The 22,109-nt window shown below is 50.6% G+C and overlaps 1 protein-coding gene across 7 annotated transcripts in view; it reads left to right on the top strand.

The window, feature by feature from the left end:
* Window positions 1–8,692: 8,692 nt before the first annotated feature.
* The window catches only part of TRIM9 (tripartite motif containing 9), a 70,304-nt gene continuing 56,887 nt past the window's right edge, over window positions 8,693–22,109 (top strand). For all 7 annotated transcript variants that reach the window (XM_077935940.1, XM_028722408.2, XM_028722325.2 and 4 more), the window contains exon 1: window positions 8,693–9,711. In XM_077935940.1, coding sequence (XP_077792066.1) covers window positions 8,875–9,711 — 837 coding nt within the window. In that variant the 5' untranslated portion in view covers window positions 8,693–8,874. The remainder of the gene's footprint in view (window positions 9,712–22,109) is intronic.

The raw sequence follows: 22,109 nt of genomic DNA, 5'->3' as shown, positions 1-22,109 counted from the left end.
TAACTTGCACTAGCAAGTCCCTTTACTTAGCAGAGTTACATTCCCCTTTCTTACATGCACAGCAGATAGCTGGTTGCAGGCTCGTGTAAGCCTCTCACTATTATACAATTCAGTCTGTCTCAGATTGAATTGTATACTCCTAGTAAGTTTCCTTAAATCCCCCTTAAAAGAATAAAGACACGACAATCTTATTTAAAGTCAACAAAAGAAGTTTGTTGTTGTTGTTGTCGTTGTTTAGTCGTTTAGTCGTGTCCGACTCTTCGTGACCCCCTGGACCAGAGCACGCCAGGCCCTCCTGTCTTCCACTGCCTCCCGCAGTTTGGTCAAACTCATGCTGGTAACCTCGAAAACACTATCCAACCATCTCGTCCTCTGTCGCCCCCTTCTCCTTGTGCCCTCCATCTTTCCCAACATCAGGGTCTTTTCCAGGGAGTCTTCTCTTCTCATGAGGTGGCCAAAGTACTGGAGCCTCAGCTTCACGATCTGTCCTTCCAGTGAACACTCAGGGCTGATTTCCTTAAGAATGGATGCGTTTGATCTTCTTGCAGTCCATGGGACTCTCAAGAGTCACCTCCAGCACCAGAATTCAAAAGCATCAATTCTTCGGCGATCAGCCTTCTTTATGGTCCAGCTCTCACTTCCATACATCACTACTGGGAAAACCATGGCTTTAACTATACGGACCATATAAACCAAAGAAGTTTACTTACATCAATTTACAGTTGGATCCCTGAAGGCAGACTTACAAAGATGTAAATGTGGATCTACCCCATATGGGGAATAGTCCCAGTGCTTCTGCTAGCTGATAGCTAGCAGAACACTCCTAGCTAGGAATCTGGTACAAAGAAGAAGGAAGTGGGGGGGGGGAGAGAATGCTGCGTGACTCGTCCTTTGGTTACCTGGACAGGTTAGGTCACACCTACCTTCTATCACATGCAAAAGGAAGGATGCTCCAGCCCAGGAGGAACAGGACATTTCAACTGGCTGAACCAAACATTCCCCTGCATGTCCATTCTAGGAAAACAAGGAATGTTGTATTTGACTGCTCCCAGTGGATTACATCCCACAGTGCATCCTTCCCAGAGGCCAGCATCTCCCTTACCCAGCTTTGAGGAGGTGTGAGGGGCAGGAGTGCCTTGAATTTAGCCCTTGCAATGGCGCCATATTACCAAGGTTCACACTTGGCACGGGGTTGGACTAGATGACCCTTGGTGTCCCTGTCAACTTCACAATTCTATAATTCTGTGATGGAGGAGGGCCAGTGAGGGGCGTGGCTTGACCAGAGCAGGTGTCCGGGAAGAATTGGCCATCTCCATTGTGCCTTGCTTTACAGCTGTGTCATTCGGATGGATGCAGAATCTCAGAGCTGACGGGCCTTTGTTTTTTGTGAGCTTATGATGAATTGGCTCCAGCATGATGGGGGATGTTTGGCTGAGGAAGGATTTTTGGCATGAGGCTCTTGTTGCAGGATTGGGGAAGGAGGGATGACTCACTCAAAGTAGCTGAGTCTTGGATCCTGGCAAGGAAGGCAGGGAGAAATGAGACAGGAGAGAGCGCCCTACGAAATCTGCAGTGCTTCAGCAGATGCCCTGTTCTTCTGAATGGCCAGTTATCAACCTCAGGACCAACCCACACATTGAGGAAATGCAGATTTGTCCTGTAGCTACAGGGTGAAGTGGGAGTTAGCCAGGTTTTTTTTGCCTGGGGCGAAGCTTCCAGAGGGGCACGATTGAGTCTCCCAGCCTGTGTGTGTGTACATATTTGACTCAGGTGAAATAAAGCCTAGTTTTGCCCCTGGCAGCTGGTTCTCCAGTGAAGTACCGAGCACACACCCAATGCCAGCCACTTGTGTGGCTGAATCATAGCTGTCAACTTACGGATTTGAAAATAAGGGACCAGCAGCCTCGAAAATAAGGGATCAACAGCCAAAATAAGGGATTTTTCTAGCACAGGTATGTTCAACTTCCGAGCCCCTCCAAGCCAAAGGCAGAAAGCCCATCCAGCAGCCAAATGAAGCCTCAAGCGGTGGTTCCCACAGCGCAGCAACCCAGCAAAGGGGATGCAGCAAGGAAAACCGCCGTCACCTCTCCGCTGGGAAGCGCTGAGCAACGGCGAGTCCCCAGGAAACGCGGCCGATTTGATTGGCACAAGGCATGCAAGCTCCACCCCCCAGTCATTCTCAGACTCCTTATTGGTGAGCAACGCAGCCAAGCAACACAGTTGGAGCCTCCCTCCTCCCTGGCCGGCAGGGAGGGAGGGAGGGCGAGGAGCTTCTTCCTTTGAAACCCGGGAAATTTAAGGGACATCATCAATAAGGGACAGCAGCGGGACACAGTGCTGGGATAAGGGACTTTCCCACCAAATAAGGGACGGTTGACAGCTATGGGCTGAATCATGGAATCACAGAAAGGTGGAGTTGGAAGGGACCCCAGGGGTCATGTAGTCCAACCCCCTGCGATGCAAGAATCTCAGCTAAATCATCCCTGGCAGATGAGCATTCAACATCTGCTTTAAAACCTCCAATGAAGGAAAGCCCACCACTTTCTGATGGAGTCCATTCCACTGTTGCCACCAGAAAGGCCTTCCTGATGCTTAGAATCTCCTTTCTTGTAACTTGAAGCCATTGGTTGGAGTCCAACAGCATCTTTCTTGGGGAAGCCTTTCTGAAATGGGAGAGGAGCTAGCAGGTCTTATCACAAAAGAAGATATCCCTTTGGATCCTAAAATAGCCCTTCTGTTGTACTACTCAGAAGCTGCTCAACAACTTTCCCACAAGGATCTAGTTACTCGCCTGGTGGCTTACTATTGCAAGGAGCTGGAAGACTCTAAATGCAGGCATGTTTGAGATCAGGACCTCGCAACTCAGGCGTTTGATATTGTTACACAAGTCAGTTCTTGGGAGAGACTGGCTCCAGGCAGCCTGCACTGCTGCCTCTTGAGATGACTATGCAGTAAGATCTGGACTCCATGCAGACGGAAGGCGTAAATAGGTGAATAAGCCATATTCTTTTTTTTAAAGAAAGTTTTTATTAAATTTTACATTTTTATCATATTGTTGTTTAGTCGTGTCCGTCTCTTATTGACCCCCTGGACCAGAGCACGCCAGGCCCTCCTGTCTTCCACTGCCTCCCGCAGTTTAGTCAAACTCATGCTGGTAGCTTCGAGAACACTGTCCCACCACCTCGTCCTCTGTCGTCCCCTTCTCCTTGTGCCCTCCATCTTTCCCAACATCAGGGTCTTTTCCAGGGAGTCTTCTCTTCTCATGAGGTGGCCAAAGTATTGGAGCCTCAGCTTCAGGATCTGTCCTTCCAGTGAGCACTCAGGGCTGATTTCCTTCAGAATGGAGAGGTTGGATCTTCTTGCAGTCCATGGGACTCTCAAGAGTCTCCTCCAGCACCAGAATTCAAAAGCATCCATTCTTCGGCGATCAGCCTTCTTTATGGTCCAGCTCTCACTTCCATACATCACGACTGGGAAAACCATAGCTTTTACTATACGGGCCTTTGTTGGCAAGGTGATGTCTCTGCTTTTTAAGATGCTGTCTAGGTTTATCATATTACATCATATCAATTCATCAAAATAAATAAGTGCATTCCCCCAATTCCACACACCCCCCCCCGACTTCCCTCATCCTCCTCTTCTGGTTTTCCCCAATATTGGTTTCTCCTGCTTGCTTTCCTGTACCTTCATAGGGACTTTCTATATTAATTATTGTTATCTTTTATCACTTTGGCATCATCTTTATAGTTTTTACACTTACTTTTGTTAATCGTACATGTTTTCTCAAACCCTGCTAGTGAATCTATTTCTTTACATTGTTTCTGTAAGTACAGCATAAATGGTTCCCAATCTTTTTAAAAATTCTCTATTGTCTTTGTCTCTGAGTCTTTCTGTTAGTTTTGCCATTTCAGCATATTCCATCAGTTTTTGTAGCCGTACTTCTTTAGTTGGTATTTCATCACTTTCCCATCTTTGGGCTAGTAGCATCCTAGCCGCATTTGTAGCATCCATGAAGAATTTCTTCTTTTCTGTTGGCAATTCTTGACCTGAAATGCCTAATAAAAAAGCTTTTGTCTTTTTTTTTTTTTTTAGTAAAGGTGAACTTAAACATTTTCTTAATTTCCTTATAAATCATATCTCAATAATTTTTAATCAATTTGCAGCTCCACCACATATGAAAAAAGTACCTTCCTTTTCTTTACATTTCCAACACTTATTGGAGCCTGTTCTGTACATTTTGGTTATATTTTCAGATGTAATATACCATCTATATATCATTTTCATATAATTCTCTTTTAATAGTATACAACCAATAAATTTCAAATTCACTCTCCACAGTTTCCCCCATTCTTCCATAAGCCATATTCTTTTGTTAAATCATTTTTATTAATTTTCCAATAAAAAAAAACCATCCAATTAACATGTCAAATCATAATCCAATTAAAATAAAAAACTAAAATAAAAAAGACCAAATTATCATCCAAATTACAATTTTTAATTTTTCGGGACTCCCCATAGTCTGGACCTTGAAGCATATCCAGATCTCAGTCCTGCCTCTCCATAAGCCATATTCTTAAATCCATGTGGCTGGCACCACTTGCGCTCTTGCCACCCCTCAGCAGAGAGAGGGGCAAGTACCCAGCTTTTATAAGACTATAAATGGACAAACTGACAACGCATGGAAACCAATACTTTCAATCAACCTGGCGTAGTTTTATTACACCTGCAACAGTGGCAGAACATAGATACAGGCCTTGGAGGACACATGGCAACTTGTAGAATGATGCCTTTGCCTAAAAACTGGAATGACTTCCAAGTTAGATGTAACCAAATAGATATTTAGTGCATCTCTCTCTCTGTGTGTGGATTGCTGAATACTGATGCTTCTTGTATAAATACTTGAAAACAATAAAATAAAAAAAATGGGGGGGGGGAGGAACTGCACCAGAGCACTATAGGTCATCTCAGACCCACCTCCCACTCTGCTGCCCCTTTTTAGGACACCCGAAACCTTTTGCTGGAGATGGCTATCTTCCATCGACTCTCAAGAAAGGAAAAATCTGGGCATATTCAATGCAAAAAAACCCAAACTTTGAAGACTGCCTTTCTGTTCCTCGTTATTTAACTGCCGAGTGCATGCGCAAACGAACCAGGAAATCTATATCTGGTTTCATAACCTTTTCCCACACTCCTAACCACCGCTGTGTCTCTCCAAAGAGTTTAGCGAGCAGGGAAGCAATGATTACAGCTCTTTTGCTTATGAAAACAGCAACACTCCTCGGGGCAATATTGAACATGACAAGGAGGCAGCAGCAGCATCTTGTATGACCCAAAGCATTGTCTCGTCGAGTTAGAGTCCTGAAACATTGTGTCAGGTAGAAAGCCACAGGATGTGATGATGGTACATGATGATGGGGAGGGGGAGGGGAGGGGGAAAGCAGCCCCACACTTCCTGGTTTCCCTATGGGGAGGTTTGCTGCTCATTTGCAGGCTAAGCAGGCCCTCCACCCTGATACAATGATAAATGACCCAGGGTTGCCCACAGAGGCGCAAACATTGAGAAGAGGAGGTCTTTACTTGGCCAAAGGGAAGCCAGGCTCGGTGGTGTGTGTGTGTGTGTGTGTGTGTGTGTGTGGAGAGAGGGGTTGCAGCTACAGAAGGCAAAGAGGATAACAAACGAGGGTGTGATGGCCTGGGATTCGGACTCAGAGGCTGAACCTGAGGAATCCCAGCCTGCACAGGAATCCACACCTCCAGGGCCGGCTGAGCTGGGGCCGGGGCTTGAGCCTGAAGGGTCCTCACCTGTGCCGGATCCTCAGGTGCAGGCACCAGCTGAGTCTGCTCTGGCTCCTGAGGTGAGGGAGGACCCATTGCCTGCAGGTGCTCCACTCTCAGCCCATCAGGGGATGCTGAGGTTGCCTCTGGGTCAGGTAACCCTCCAGCTTCTCCTGAGCTGCAGAGGCTCAGGGCAGAGAGGCGGAGGGAACTAAGTTCCCGCAGAAGGAGGGCTCGCCTCCAGGCCAGGAGAGGTAAGTCACCTGAGGACCGGGGCCGCCCTGTGCCTTGGGGCAGATAAAAGGCAGTCAGCCCCAGTCGCAGGTTGCGGGAGCAACATTGTTGCTAGCCTGTTCCTGCCTGCACCCTGTCCTGCTCTCCTGCCAGAGTTCCTGACCTCACCTGACTCCCTGCCTTGGACCCAGCTTCAGCCTTGACGGACAGCCTCCATACCGCACCATCGACCTCGGTCTGGACTCGGACCTCGCTGCATGGTTAGCCCCCGGGACCAGCACAGTGCACCTGGAAGCAGCTGCCAAGAGACCCCAGGAATGCATGCATAAGGGCCTTGCAGTGGATCCCAGCAAGAAAACGCTCCCGACCTCATAAGGAGCCCTGCTGGGTCAGGCCAATGGCCTATGTGATGGCCTGGGATTCCAATTCTGAGAGTGAACCGGAGGAATCCCAGCTGGCACAGGAGTTCCCGCCTCCAGGGCCGGCTGAACTGGGGCAGGGCCTTGATTCTGAGGAGCCTGCACCTGTGCCAGATCCTCAGGAGCAGGCACCAGGTGAATCCATTCTGGCTCCAGAGGTGGTTGAGGACTCAGTGCCTGCAGGTGAGTCTCCCCCTGGGCCCAGTAACCCTTCAGCCTCTCCTGAACTGCAGAGGCTCAGGGCAGAGAGGCGAAGGGAACTGGTTTCTCCCAGGAGGAGTGCTCGCCTTAAGGCCAGGAGAGGCGGGTCTCCTGGGGGCCGGGACCGCCCCTGACCTCAAAGAAGATAAAGGCCAGTCAGCCCGGTCCCAGGTTGCGGGAGCAACGTCGTCGTTGAGTACCTGCTCCTGTCCGGACCCAGACCTGACCCTCGGCTTCCTGCTTCTGATCTTCCAGTGTTCCTGTCCCCGCCCGGCTCCCTGCTTCGGACCTCGCCTCGCACCTTGTGAACTATTTCCAGGCTAGTGACTCAGGACTGAACTTTGACTACGGTAACAGTAACCTTCCCCCTGGGACTAGCACAGTCTATCTCTAGTCCAGCATCCTGTTCTCACAGTGACCAACCAGATGCCAGTGGGAAACCCACAAGCAGGATCTGAGAACAAAAGCAGCTCTCCCCTTCTGTGATCTCCAGCAACTGGTATTCAGAAGAATTGCTGCATCCGACTGTTCAGGCAGAGCGGAGCCATCCTGGCCAGTAGCTATCAATAACCCTCTGCGCCATGAATTTGTCCAATCCTCTTTCAAAACCATTTATGTTGGCGGCCATCGCTGCCTGCTGTGGGAGTGAGCTCCATAGTTTAACTATAAGGTAAAGGGACCCCTGACCATTAGGTTTAGTCGTGACCAACTCTGGGGTTGCAGTGCTCATCTCACTTCATTGGCCGAGGGAGCCGGCGTACAGCTTCCGGGTCATGTGGCCAGCATGACTAAGCCGCTTCTGGCGAACCAGAGCAGCGCACGGAAACGCCGTTTACCTTCCCGCTGGAGCGGTACCTATTTATCTACTTGCACTTCTGACGTGCTTTCAAACTGCTAGGTTGGCAGGAGCAGGGACTGAGCAACGGGAGCTCACCCCGTTGCGGGGATTCGAACCGCCGACCTTCTGATCAGCAAGTTCTAGGCTCTGTGGTTTAACCCACAGTGCCACCCACGTCCCAGGTATAAAAGGGTTTATACCTTGGCTTTTTCTATTCCTGAAGATGTCCCACAAGTGGGTATGGATTGGCGGGCACCAGCTTGGCTGCAGGAGTTGCCGGAAGGAAGTTTAACAATTAATCTCTCTTCCCAGGGAACTCTGGGGATTGTTACCTCTGGGAGGTGAATAAAGGAGGAGAGTCGGGGGGGATTCTGTGGCTCAAGCAGAAATCCACTGCGCTAGTGGAACAGCTGTGTTGGATACCACACAGACAAAAATGACTCCTAAGAGACACCAGGGAAGTCTTCTCCCAGTCCAGGATTAAATTGTGGACTTTTGCTACCACAAGAGGAGGTGATGCATGGTTGGCCCTAAAACAGGTGTTTTCCAGATGTTATTGGACTCCAGCTGCCATCATTCTAAGCCAGCACGATCAATGGTCAGAGGGTGGTGACCTCTGCAGTCCAATAGCATCTGAAGTACTTCGGGGGCCCCATCCCTGCCCTCTGTGTTCAGAGGCAAATGGTCTTCAGATATTAACTGCGAGTGGCGCGGGACTGGGTGGCGGAGAAGAGATTAAACAGGGAGAGGAGCCTTCCCGCCTGATTTACAAGCTTCCCAGACGCATCAGTCTGGCCAAGATGCTGCGCTAAACGGGGATCCAACCCGCCACGTTCAGTCCACCCCCCCCCCCGCAATCCCATTTACAGGCCTCCCAGTCCCAACTGGGCTGCGGTTCCCCCAGCCAACCCGTGATCCCCTTGTACTGGGCGACGGCGTCCTCCCGGGCGAAGCACCCCAGGGTGTCGTGGGAGTGCGGGTGGGCGCCTAAGCCGCATCCAACGCTCCAGAGAGGACGTGCGCTTCCTTTTCCGCAGCAGGAGCGGCGCCTCTCCTCTGCTGCGGCCGCCCCCGCCTCGGCGAGGGCAGGGGGGCAGGAGGAGGAGCTCCTCTCTCCGGGGGCGGCTTCCCTGAGCCAATGGAGGCCGGGCACTGGGCTGGAGCTGGCCAATGGCGAGCGTGGGGGGGCCCCGAGGAGTGGAGGGGCGGCTGCGGCAGCCAGGCGCTCGCAGAGGCTGGCGGCGCGCAGGCAGAGCAAGGCTGGCCGTCGGCGCAGCAGCTGCAGCAGGCGCTGTCCGCCGTCCCTGGTGCTGAAAGCTCCGTGGTGCTGAAAGCGCCTCCGCTCGCTCGCTGCTGCTGCTGCTGCTGCCGGTGGCCGTCGAGGGGCAGCGGCGGCTGCTGTGCTCCATGGACGAGATGGAAGAGGAGCTCAAGTGCCCGGTGTGCGGCTCCTTCTACCGGGAGCCGCTGATCCTGCCCTGCTCGCACAACCTGTGCCAGGCGTGCGCCCGCAACATCCTGGTGCAGACGCCCGAGGCGGACTCGCCGCAGAGCCGTCGCGCCTCGGGCTCCGGCGGCTCGGCCTCCGATTATGACTACCTGGACCTGGACAAGATGAGCCTGTACAGTGAGGCGGACAGCGGCTACGGCTCCTACGGCGGCTTCGCCAGTGCGCCCACCACCCCGTGCCAGAAGTCTCCCAACGGCGTGCGCGTCTTCCCGCCGACCGTGCCGCCCGCCGCGCACCTGCCGCCGGCCTCGGCCGCTTCTCTGGCGCCGGTGCCGCGCAACTCCTGCCTGACGTGCCCGCAGTGCCACCGCAGCCTGATCCTGGACGAGCGGGGCCTGCGCGGCTTCCCCAAGAACCGCGTCCTGGAGGGGGTCATCGACCGCTACCAGCAGAGCAAGGCGGCCGCCCTGCGCTGCCAGCTGTGCGAGAAGGCGCCCAAGGAGGCCACCGTCATGTGCGAGCAGTGCGACGTCTTCTACTGCGACCCCTGCCGCCTGCGCTGCCACCCGCCGCGGGGGCCGCTAGCCAAGCACCGCCTGTTGCCCCCTGCCCAGGGCCGGGTCAGCCGGAGGCTCAGCCCGCGCAAGATCTCCACTTGCACCGACCACGAGCTGGAGAACCACAGCATGTACTGCGTCCAGTGCAAAGTGCCCGTCTGCTACCAGTGCCTGGAGGAGGGCAAGCACTCCAGCCACGAGGTCAAGGCCCTGGGTGCCATGTGGAAGCTCCACAAGGTCAGCCCCCCGGGAGTGTGTCTGTGGGCGGGCGGGAGGGAGGGAGGGGGGAAGACCTTCTATTTGTTTGCTTATTGCATTTATATCTTACCCTTTGCTCCAAGAAGTTCATGGTTCTCCCCACTCCACATTGCAACCCACAACAATTCCGTGCGAGGTAGGGTAGGCTAGACAGTGACTGGCCCAAGGTCACCCATGGAGATTCAAGGGGGGATTTGAACCCTGGTCTCCCAGGCCCTAGTTCAACACTCTAACCACTATACTATAGGGCTGGCATGCAGTAACCTGAAGGTCCATGGGGGGGGGGGCTTCTTCCCATCTCTCCCATCCATCCATCCATGTCTCTTCTCTTCTCTCTCCATCTCTTTCTCTCTCACTTATCTACCTCTCCACTAGGTTCTGTTTAAATGTCTTCAGTCTCAAACTCTCCCTCTCCCCCCCTCTCTTTTTCTCTCTCTGCCTTCCATCAGCCCCGCCAACCAGATGTTACCTGACTACAACTCCAGAGCCCCCACCATGGCTCACTGGGGCTGATGGGAGCTGTAGTCCCAAGCAGCTGGTGGGCACTAGTTGGGCAGTCAGCTTTGAAGAGTTCCCTTCCTCCCTTTCCATCTCTTGACTCCCTTCATCCCCCCACTTCGTCTTTTTCTGCAAGGTCCCTCCTTAGGGTTCATCCACACCATCCCTCAATGTGAATAGCAAGCTTCCTGGCCCTCCGTTAATTTTCATTTGCCCATAGGACGCTCTCCTCTAAATCACTGCCTCCCCACACTTTCCTCTCGCTCCATACGGATTTTCTCATACCCTCTCATTTTTAGAGCATGCCTGGTATGTGAAAATCAAGACTGAGGGAAAAGGAACGTTTGTGGAGGCAGTGATTTGCAGGAGAACGTCATAAGGGTAATGGAGAATCAGTAGATGTACATCCATATTAAATGACAGTATGGACGAGCGAACACTCCCATCCTTCCTTCCTTCCTTCCCTCCCTCCCTCCCACCCCTTTCCTCTCATCAGCCAGCTTCCTCCCTACCTGACTAATCAATCCCACCCCCCATCTCCCTCCCCCGCCTTTAATGATTCAGTCTCAGCTCCATGTAAACAACCTTCTTCCCAGTCTTTGCTCCTCGATGGGCTTCCAGGAGTCCCTTTCCAGACCCCCCCCAGCTGCTGCCCCTCCTGTCTGTCAGCCAATCCAGCTGCTTCTTGGGGTGTCTCTCACCCTGATTTCGAAGCGCAGAACTGCTGGGGCTCCATTGCCTCTTTTCCCATGGCTCTTGACACCCCCATTTTCTTGGCTGCTGTTCAAGTGTTTGCACCAAGCTGCCTGCAGTGCAAAGCAACACAGACCTGGGGGTGGGCATTTGGGGGGGGGATGAATTTAACATTGACAGATGAGTGGGTTTGGGGGGTGGTCAGGACTTTGGTATGCTGCAGCCCTCGACTGTCCTTATATCACCCCTGGGACTTCCATTGCCTTTGCCCACATCCAGGCGATGTTCCCCACAGAAACCCCTACAAGCTTTTCTTGCAAACGCCCCTCTCATTTTTCAGTGAGGCGGCAAAGGGCAGGACCAGATATCTGGAGCCAGGGGTGGTCGGCAGGGTGCTGGGATCAATCCTGGCTTGGTGCAGCTGTTTCGGGTCTCTCAGCTGCATTTCTGTGTTGCCATATGCGCAGGAATGTGTCGTGTTTATTTTGTTAAGAGGGGGAAACGCTTTGCCTGTGCCTGTCAGAGGTGATATTTTCAGCACTGTTCCTTCACTGACGACAGAGCTGGCCATTGGCATTGGGGGAAAAATGAATTCTTGGGTTCAACGAAGGGTCTGTGGAGAGAGGGGCTTTAAGCCAGTGACAGATCTCAAGAGCATCGGAGGAGATTTCGGAGGCTGCTTTCTGGAGGATTAGATTTCTCTCCTGAATGCTGACCAGCTTCTCTGCAAATTATTTCAGATGACACTTGATGTTGCTTGATGTTGCCTTTGCCAACCCAGTGCCCTCCTGATGCTGTCGGACTGCAACTCTCATCGGCCCCAGCTGGCACGAATGCAATGGGAGTTATAGTTTGACAACATCTGGAAGACATCAGGTTGGCAAAGGCTGGCTGAATAAATATGGAGCAGCCACTCCAGTGGTGGGTGGGAAGAATGAGATGAGGGATATGGTTTTAGACTCCTACCAAACCCACCCATTCTACACCCCACTCCACCCACCCACCGGCTACCCATGTCTAGCTGTCACAGGGGATCTGGCTGCAGGATTGCGACCCTGCCTCTGAGGTAACTAGGGCAGAGAAGCAACTCTGATGTGGCTGGATATCCCCTCCTCCCCCACGTACCCTGATGGAACACGTAAGCCGGGCATCAGCGCATGGATGCACATCGGCATAATTGATTCCCCTCTCTCTCACACACCCGATCACCCTCACTGAGCTGTCTGGGCAGGGAGCCAGGATGTGGCATGTTCAGGATGGTGTGTGGGAAGAAACCACCTAGTGACACATTTATCCCTGGAGAGGGTTTGGCGGTGGTGATTTTTTTGCTTTTTGCAAATGTCGCACCCGGACTGTGAAGTCCATGTTCCAATGCGCAAACCAGAAGCATCTGCCTCTGTTGGAGATGAAGCGCATGTACACCCATCACCGTCGGTTGAAACTCCAGCTACGATTCTGCCTGGTGTAGCCAGAACCAACGGTGTGTGCAAAATTACGGCTAAGTGTTGCATCGTGAGCGGGGCAACCCTGTTTCCTCTCTGCTCATCCATGAAATGCAAAGTGCCCTCAGGGTCACAGATGTGGGGATAATCACACTGCCTCGCTCTCCTCCGGGTTTTTGCATGGATTGCTGAAACAATGTATGTGGTATGCTATGACTTAACAGCAGCCAAAGCTTTTAGCTTCAGGTCTCATAGTCAACACAGTGGTACCTCGGGTTAAGTACTTAATTCGTTCCGGAGGTCCGTTCTTAACCTGAAACTGTTCTTAACCTGAAGCACCACTTTAGCTAATGGGGCCTCCCGCTGCCGCTGCACAATTTCTGTTCTCATCCTGAAGCAAAGTTCTTAACCTGAGGTACTATTTCTGGGTTAGCGGAGTCTGTAACCTGAAGCGTCTGTAACCCGAGGTACCACTGTAATGAATTTAGCGCTGCTCAAGGTGCCGTGTGAGAGGTGGCAATGGGACGTTTCTCCTCAAGCCACATGAACCAGGAATACACAAAATGCCATTTTTTGTGGTGGGAGCATTTGGAAACAAGGGTGCTCTACAGCCAACGCACTAGCCTTGCCTTCTGCAACCTGGTGCATCCCAAGTGTTTTGGACTACAACTCCCATCAGGTAATTACTGGTCGGGGGTGCAGACCAGGGTTGGCCATAGACAGAGGGGAGGTATTGGAGTCAGAGCCAGTGATGGGCAGAACTGGACAGAGCACCCCATTTCTCTCTTTCAGCCACCCACCTCTCTCTCTCTCTCTCTCTCTCCCCCCCACTTCTTTTCTCTCTTTCTCCCACATTCTCTCTTCTTTTCTAACCTTCCTTTCTGTCACCACCACCCCCATCATAGAATCATAGAATTCTAGAATTGTAAGGGGCCTTGAGGGTCATCTAGTCCAACCCTCTGCAATGCTGGAATCTCAACTTGAGCATCCATGACAGATGGCCACACAAACTCTGCTTCAAAATCTCCAAGGAAGGAGAGAGTCCACCACCTTCTAAAGGAGTGCTTTCCAGAAGGTTCTTTCTCGTGTTTAGTTGGAATCTCCTTTCTTGTCACTTGAAGCCACGGGTTCGAGTCCTACCCTCCGGAGCAGGAGAAGACAAGCTTGCTCCTCCTCCCATGTGACGGCCCTTAAGATATTTGAAGATGCCCATTACATCTCCTCTCAGTGTCCTCTTCTCCAGGCTAAGCACCCCCAACCCCCTCAACTGTTCCTCATAAGGCTTGGTTTTCAGATCCTTGATCATCTTTGTTGCATGCATGACAGCTTATCTGTTGGATGGATTTAGATGAGTAGGTGAGGATATTTTGTTTATTCATTATCCACCCTCTTTCTCTTGCATGTGAGAATGCTATTATTATTGATCAGTACATGGACGCACAGTGTTTTCATCCCCATGGGCTAAGGAACAGTGGCTGGCCCAAGGCCATCCCATGAGTTTCAGGACCTCTGAACCCAGGTCCCCTCAGCCCTCGCCCAATGATCCCACTTCAGCAAAGTGGCATCGCTGCACCAAAGTCAACTTGTCTGGCCCAGTTCTGTTAAGAAGAATGCATTTAAAACCAGCCTTCTGAAATACGTTTTAATTCATGGAACTTTAACAGGGAGAAATGTAAAGTATTGCACTTGGGCAAAAAAAATGAGAGGCACAAATACAAGATGGGGGACACCTGGCTTGAGAGCAGTACATGTGAAAAGGATCTAGGAGTCTTGGTTGACCACAAACTTGACATGAGCCAACAGTGTGACGCGGCAGCTAAAAAAGCCAATGCAATTCTGGGCTGCATCAATAGGAGTATAGCATCTAGATCAAGGGAAGTAATAGTGCCACTGTATTCTGCTCTGGTCAGACCTCACCTGGAGTACTGTGTCCAGTTCTGGGCACCACAGTTCAAGAAGGACACTGACAAACTGGAACGTGTCCAGAGGAGGGCAACCAAAATGGTCAAAGGCCTGGAAACGATGCCTTATGAGGAACGGCTAAGGGAGCTGGGCATGTTTAGCCTGGAGAAGAGGAGGTTAAGGGGTGATATGATAGCCATGTTCAAATATATAAAAGGATGTCACATAGAGGAGGGAGAAAGGTTGTTTTCTGCTGCTCCAGAGAAGCGGACACGGAGCAATGGATCCAAACTACAAGAAAGAAGATTCCACCTAAACATTAGGAAGAACTTCCTGACAGTAAGAGCTGTTCGACAGTGGAATTTGCTGCCAAGGAGTGTGGTGGAGTCTCCTTCTTTGGAGGTCTTTAAGCAGAGGCTTGACAACCATATGTCAGGAGTGCTCTGATGAAGAAGAAGAAGAAGAGTTTGGACTTGATATCCCGCTTTATCACTACCCGAAGGAGTCTCAAAGCGGCTAACATTCTCCATTCCCTTCCTCCCCCACAACAAACACTCTGTGAGGTGAGTGGGGCTGAGAGACCTCAGAGAAGTGTGACTAGCCCAAGGTCACCCAGCAGCTGCATGTGGAGGAGCGGAGACGCGAACCCGGTTACCCAGATTACGTGACTACCGCTCTTAACCACTACACCACACTGATGGTGTTTCCTGCTTGGCAGGGGGTTGGACTCGATGGCCCTTGTGGTCTATTCCAACTCTATGATTCTATGATTCATCATTGTAATGAATTCTAATGATCTTCCGAGACATACTGAATTGCCTCGTTTTTGAGACCGTAATTCATAGATATCGACAGATGAATAGCCAAGTAACTGCTATTAGACAAAATGTGGTGGTGGTTTCCTTTTTGCAGGCAAGGGATTGGGGTTGGCCCTGCTATTAGATCGAGTAAGGCAAGTGCCTCAGGCAGCATTGACTCAGGAGTAGCAGCAGCAGTTTCTGGCTGCTACTCCTGGGTCCCCAGCCAGTCTCTGCTGTTTCCACATGGCCACTCCTTCCGCACTTAGAAATCTGACCTGCTGCCTCAGGCATGGTGGGAATGTCACCAGAGTGGAAGATTGACTTCTATATGTGGAATTAGGGGGTGGTCAAATTTTCTTCCGCCTCAGGTGGCAAAATGTCTTGGACTGGCCGTGGATGGCATCAAACAAAACTTTCTGGAGAGTGTCTTTGGAGAAAGACACAGGGCCTGGGACTTCACCTGCTTTATGTAACCAAGCAAAAGTTGTCCATGTGGGAATGTTGAGGATAGTAGGAGAGGATATATTGATTAAATATTATCCTTCCTCACTCACGTTAGTGAGTCATGTAGCACATTCCCCTTTACATTGCAGTAAGCTAGTGGATGGATTCGTGAGAATCATTTGAGTTAAGCAATCCAGATTGGATTGTTCCTGGTAAATCCCCTTTGGTTCCCTCTTAAAAACAATAGCGACACAATGGTCTTCCTTTAAAAGTTCACAGTATGGTGCTGGGGGCAGGCATTATCTTGTAGTTAAAGGTAAAGGTAAAGGTAAAGGTACCCCTGACCATACGGGCCAGTCTTGACAGACTCTGGGGTTGTGCGCCCATCTCACTTAAGAGGCCAGGGGCCAGCGCTGTCCGGAGACACTTCTGGGTCACGTGGCCAGCGTGACAAGCTGCATCTGGCGAGCCAGCGCAGCACACGGAAACGCCGTTTACCTTCCCGCCAGTAAGCGGTCCCTATTTATCTACTTGCACCTGGGGGTGCTTTCGAACTGCTAGGTTGGCAGGCGCTGGGACCGAGCAACGGGAGCGCACCCCGCCGCGGGGATTCGAACCGCCGACCTTTCGATCGGCAAGCCCTAGGCGCTGAGGCTTTTACCCACAGCGCCACCCGCGTCCCTATCTTGTAGTTACAGTTACAGAAAAGTGTGGATTCATCCTCTGTGAGGGATGAGCCCTTGTGCTGCTGGCTGAGAGCTAGCAGACAGCAGACAGCAAAATGGAGAGAGGGGATCAAGAGAGAGCAGCATAAGAGGAAGATGGCTGCGTGACTAGTCCCTTTATAGGGTCTGCTAGGGTCACGCCCACCTACCTGGTCACATGCAGGGGGAGGATGCTCCAGACCAGATGTGACAGGAAGTCCTCCTGGCTGGAGCAACATTCCCCTGTGTGTCCACTCTGGGCAAACAGGAAATGTTGTATTTGACTGCTTCAGTGATGTTACATCCCACAGTCAAAAGGTACCATGGGGCCAAGCTGCCACTGCCACTTCATATATTTCACCCAGTGCTTGGTTACAACTGACTTTGCCCTCATAGAGGATGGGATCCTTTGATGACTGGGAGCAGTGAAGGTCATATTTCTGAGCAAGGAACCCCCTCCATCTTGTACCCAAGACTTTAATGGAGGGGGCTCGGAAAAGTAGCTCAGAGTGAATTTCTGTAAGATACAGTGGTAACTCGGTTTAAGAACAGCCCTGTTTACAAACTCCCTGTTTACAAACTCCACAAAACTGGAAGTAGTGTTCCGGTTAGCAAATTTTACCTTGGTCTACGAACGGAAGCCGAACGGTGGAAGGGTACTGGTGGCAGGAGGCCTCATTAGGGAATGTACGTTTCCGAGCACAATTCAAAGTGTTGGTGCTGACCTTGAAAGCCCTAAACGGCCTAAGTCCAGTATACCTGAAGGAGCATCTCCACCCCCATCGTTCTGCCTGGACACTGAGGTCCAGCGCCGAGGGCCTTCCGTCCAATTGGGAGGCTGGTATTATTGTCTCCTTTAAAAACAAATCTAAATTTCAGATAGGGTCCTGTAGAAATTGCTGAGCTATTTGGACCAATGGTCTGACTCAGTTTAAGCGATCATGAACACTGGTAACCAGTGTAGATCTTCAAATGGAGGAGAAATGTGACCATTGCAGTGGGTCCTTGCTGGCAACTTTGCCGCCATATTTAATCCTGACAATAATAGCTTTAGAAGGTAGGCTAGTATCCTTGTCTCTATATTTTAGATAGGGTGGGACAGGGGCTGGATGAAGAGCCCCCTAGAACAGGGGGCAGCAAACTTTTTCAGCAGGGGGCTGATCCACTGTCCCTCAGGCCTTGGGGGGGCCGGACTATATTTTGGAAAAATAATAATTAATGAATTCCTATGCCCCACAAATAACCCAGAGATGCATTTTAAATAAAAGGACACATTCTACTCATGTAAAAACACACTGATTCCCGGACAGTCCATGGGCTGCTTTAGAAGGCGATTGGGCCAGATCCGGCCCCCGGGCCTTAGGTTGCCTACCCCTGTCCTAGAAGGTTCATGCTCTGTGCACCCTGGGACTGTGAGTGTGGCTGGCTTTAAGCCAGGAGAATCTGCTCAAGCCACTATTGCAGCACCTTCAGTTTGGCAGCTCTCAGCGCACAAGAAAGTAGACCATGCAGGGCATCTAGCAAACATTGCCAGGGGGATTGCTCAGCAGTCGAGGAAGTGTGAAAGGAAATGTTGGCGCCTAAGCTTTGCACGTTGCTTGTTGCAAAGGAACCGCACTCCAGGAAATTATTTCGCTTCCTTTTCTGGTCGCTTCACCTCCCAAAGGATCTTGTAGAGTTGGAAAAAGGCTAGCAAGATGGAGATGGAGATGGAGATGGAGATGGAGATGGAGATGGTGGAGGTGGAGGTGGAGGCGGAGGTGGAGTTGGAGATGGAGAAACTCCACTCTGAGAAAAGGTTGCAGCATTTTTTGGGACCTTTCAGTTTAGAGAAAAGGAGTAGAAGTTCTTCTCCCTCTTTAACTGCATTAGAAGTCCTGGATTTAGAGATCACACTAGACAAAAGTTTCAAAAAGCATGGGGAAAATGCAGAGAATACTTCACAAAACAGTGCCCTAAAATACATACCTGGACTTGTTTCGATTAATGTCTGCAGGAGACTTTGTGGATATTTAAGTTATAATTAGAAAAATCTTAATAATTATTCATAAAGTAAACAGCTTATAAGCAGTAAATAAGGAGGCCAGATACAGAATAAAGGAAGTCTTTTATTTGGTTGTTTGTATTGTTGTATGTTATGTTTATTGTATTTCTGTACTGGGGGGTGGGGGTTTATGTTATGTTGTAAATAAAATTTCCAAAAAATAAAATAAAAAATAGAAGTTCTGGATTTGGGGGGGGGGGGAACTGTGATAGAAACAACAACAATATTTTATTTTTTTTAAAAAAATAAGAGACGGCAAACATGCACTCCCACAATTCAGAGGGGGGAGTGGGAGTGGCAGGAGCACCCCACAACCGCCAATCAGGTGTGAGGCTGGTTCCTTAGGCATGCCTTTGGCTCTGTGGACTTCCTGTGCTTGTGTGCCTCCTCCTGGCAAGGATGGAGGGGGAAATGGATACTGTTTGCATTTTAATGAGAAACAATCCAATGTGCACTTTTCAAAATGATGCCCAAACTGAAGTCCAGTCTCCCCTTCTCTGAATTTTGCAATGCAGTTCTACAACCAGGCAATACATACAAAAATGTATATATGGCAGGAAAAGTCACCAACAGGCCCCAGGGTGGGTGACAACAATTTAAAATTGGGAAGTAAAAGCAGCTAAAACAAATTACAGTCACAGAAATAGGGTGAAAACAAGAGGTTGGATGCATTCTTTTAGAGGAAATTGCATGCAAAAATATGCATATTAGTCAAAACTTCACACCAAGATGTGTTTATCAGGGGGAAATCTGCATTAAAATACTGATGAACTTGTCAGGTGATGGTGATGGTTGCTCGAGAGCAAACAGGCAAGACTCCACCCTGTCTTTTCCAAGCTTTATTCTTAGTGCAAACTATTTACAGTGAAGAGCGTCGCAAGTTCATGTCTGGTTCAGTCGCTAGCAGAATCTGGGAGTGGCCGGTCCTTGTACCTCCCCCAGCATAACAGTCGCGTCACCCCCACCCTTCTCTTCCCCTCTCTGCACCCAAACCTACTGCGCAGAGTGGGCGCTGGCAAAGGGGTACTTTCCTCCCCTCTGCTTTGCTCAGGCTCAGTGTTGAGGCTCTTCCTAGCATCTCCTGGTCCCTGCACCCCCTCCCCACTGGAGGCGGGGCTTTCCTCCTCACCAGAGGAGGAACTGCTTTGCAAGATCTTCGGAGGTTCCCTATAACACAACTGCCCTTCCGCCTCTGAGCTGATGTCAGTTCCCTGACAGAACTTTTATAGGGTTCTTTTTTAAATTGCAAATTGTTGCAGAAATGTGGAGAAATGAATTTAAATCAGCTTCATCCAACCCTAACTCAAGGAATGGTTGAGGGAGTTGGGGATGTTTAGCCTGGAGAAGAGAAGACTGAGAGGCGATTTGAGAGCCGTCTTCAAATATCTGAAGGGCTATCACACTAGAAGATGGAGCAATATTGTTTTCTCCTGCTCTGGAGGGTAGGACCCCAGCCAATGGATTCAAATGTCAAGAAAGGAGATCCTTATTAAACATGTGGAAGAACTTTCTGACGGCAAGAGCCATTTGACAGTGGCATGGACTTCTTTGGAATGTGGTGAGCTCTCCTTCACTGGAGGTTTTTAAACAGAGTTTCCTGTGATACCTGCATTGCAGGCGTTGGACTCTGTTGTTGTTGTTTAGTCATTTAGTCGAGACCCCCTGCACCAGCGCACGCCAGGCACTCCTGTTTTCCACCACCTCCCGCAGTTTGGTCAAACTCATGCTGGTAGCTTCGAGAACACTGTCCCACCATCTCATCCTTTGTTGTCCCCTTCTCCTTGTGCCCTCCATCTTTCCCAACATCAGGGTCTTTTCCAGGGAGTCTTCTCTTCTCATGAGGTGGCCAAAGTCTTGGAGCCTCAGCTTCAGGATCTGTCCTTCCAGTGACCACTCAGGGCTGATTTCCTTCAGAATGGATAGGTTGGATCTTCTTGCAGTCCATGGGACTCTCAAGGGTCTCCTCCAGCACTATAATTCAAAAGCCTCAATTCTTCGGCGATCAGCCTTCTTTATGGTCCAGCTCTCACTTCCATACATCACTCCTGGGAAAACCATAGCTTTAACTATAGGGACCTTTGTTGGCAAGGTGATGTCTCTGTTTTTTAAGATGCTGTCTAGGTTTGTCATTGATCCTTCATGGATCACTGCCCCTTCATGGATCACTGCCTTGCCGTGGTGAAGGGGCTTGAATAACTCAGAGAAGCTATGAGCTATGCCGTGCAGGGCCACCCAAGATGGACAGGTCATAGTGGAGAGTTTTGACCAAACGTGAACCACCTGGAGGAGGAACCGGCAAGCCACTCCAGTATCCCTGCCAAGAAAACTCCATGGACAAAGACAACGGGTTGGACTCTACAATTCCATTATTCTTAGCAGCCATGGAGTTTTCTGGAGCATCTCCTTGACTTCACAGGTGGCTGTGGGGTGGGGGAACGAAGAAGGACCTTCCTTCACAATTGCAGCTTTCTTCGCCGCTGCATTTCTGCCCTCTCCTGCTCCCTCCCTCGCTTTCCTCCTCCTCCCACTCCGCTTCTCAACAAGTGCAGCCCTCCTGAGCTCAGGAGGCGGAAGTGAGCCTGCCTGACAAGACACAAACTGCTCTGCCAGCTCTCCGGTGTCACCCAGGCCGCCTCAGGGCAAAAGGGCGCTGGGTGCAACACGGCTTGCCACGCATGAGCTTCTTCTCTCGGCGGCCTCCTCAGCCAAGCTGTCAAAATATTTACCCAACATGGGACGCAGCCTGAAAGAAACCTTGCTCCCCTCTCCCTTGCCGGGGAAGGTGATTTTTGCCTGCGGTCAGATCTCAGTTCTGTGAAGCATCCTTGCAAGAACAGAAAGGAGACGTGGCAAAGCAGTTGGTGATGGGCAACTTCAGCAACAGGCGAGGGGGCTGCTGATCTTGGCTTGTGCAATCTTTCAGGTCCTGTGGGTGCCTTTGGATACCTACCTTTGCAGTCTGCAGTGGTAAAGCCCAGATACAAGTTTAACGCCTCCATGACAACGAGGCCTCCAACACCGGTGAATCCCAATTCTTCTCAAATTCTTATTTCCACACTTCGATACAGGTTGCGTTCATGGGATTTTGTTGCCTCCCTCTCTTAAATCACTAGAGATTTGGGGCCTGGGAGGTGGAGTGATGCTAGAGGAGGTAATTTGTAGCAATTAGCACCTGGCTACAGTCATTCCAGGGACACGGACGCGGTTGGCACTGTGGGTTAAACCATAGAGCCTAGGACTTGCCGATCAGAAGGTCGGCGGTTCGAATCCCCGCGACGGGGTGATAAGTTTGTTATTGGTATGAGCTTTCATGTGTGCATGCAATGGAAGGAATTTTTTAATTTTGTTTCGACTACGGCAGACCAACACAGCTACCTACCTCCCCTCAGTGTCCGTCTTAGGTGAAAGGGGGTCAGGAATGCTGTTCAAAGATACTGAATCTACCAGCTGTTTCGCTCTTGATGTTTCTTCTTCTAACTGTTTCTCACCCAGTATTTCCCAGCTTCTCCCTTCTGGACCATGTCCCTCTGCAAACCACTGTTCTAAATCAATACTGTCCTCCTGCCTTTGGGAAAGTTCAGGAGAAGGGGCGGGGCTCCCACCATTGCATTCCATTCCTCTGGGCCCATAACCAAAAATGTCAGAATCTCCACTACGACCGAGCTACTCCTCCGGTAGAGTCCTCCGGAATCTCCTCCGACGATGATTAATGACCTGAGCCTCTGATAAGGCTCCAGAGTAACGCAGAGTATCCAGCAGCAGGGAAGGAGCTGAGAAATATGAGCTACATTGCAAAGAGCGTTTTATTTCTAACTACGCAGACAGAAAAGAAACATACATGCTCTCTCTG

The sequence above is a fragment of the Podarcis muralis genome, chromosome 1 (assembly GCF_964188315.1).
Source record: "Podarcis muralis chromosome 1, rPodMur119.hap1.1, whole genome shotgun sequence".
Taxonomy (NCBI): Eukaryota; Metazoa; Chordata; class Lepidosauria; order Squamata; family Lacertidae; genus Podarcis; species Podarcis muralis.
Note: the sequence above shows the minus strand (reverse complement) of the source record. Positions and strands in the feature narration are given on the sequence as shown.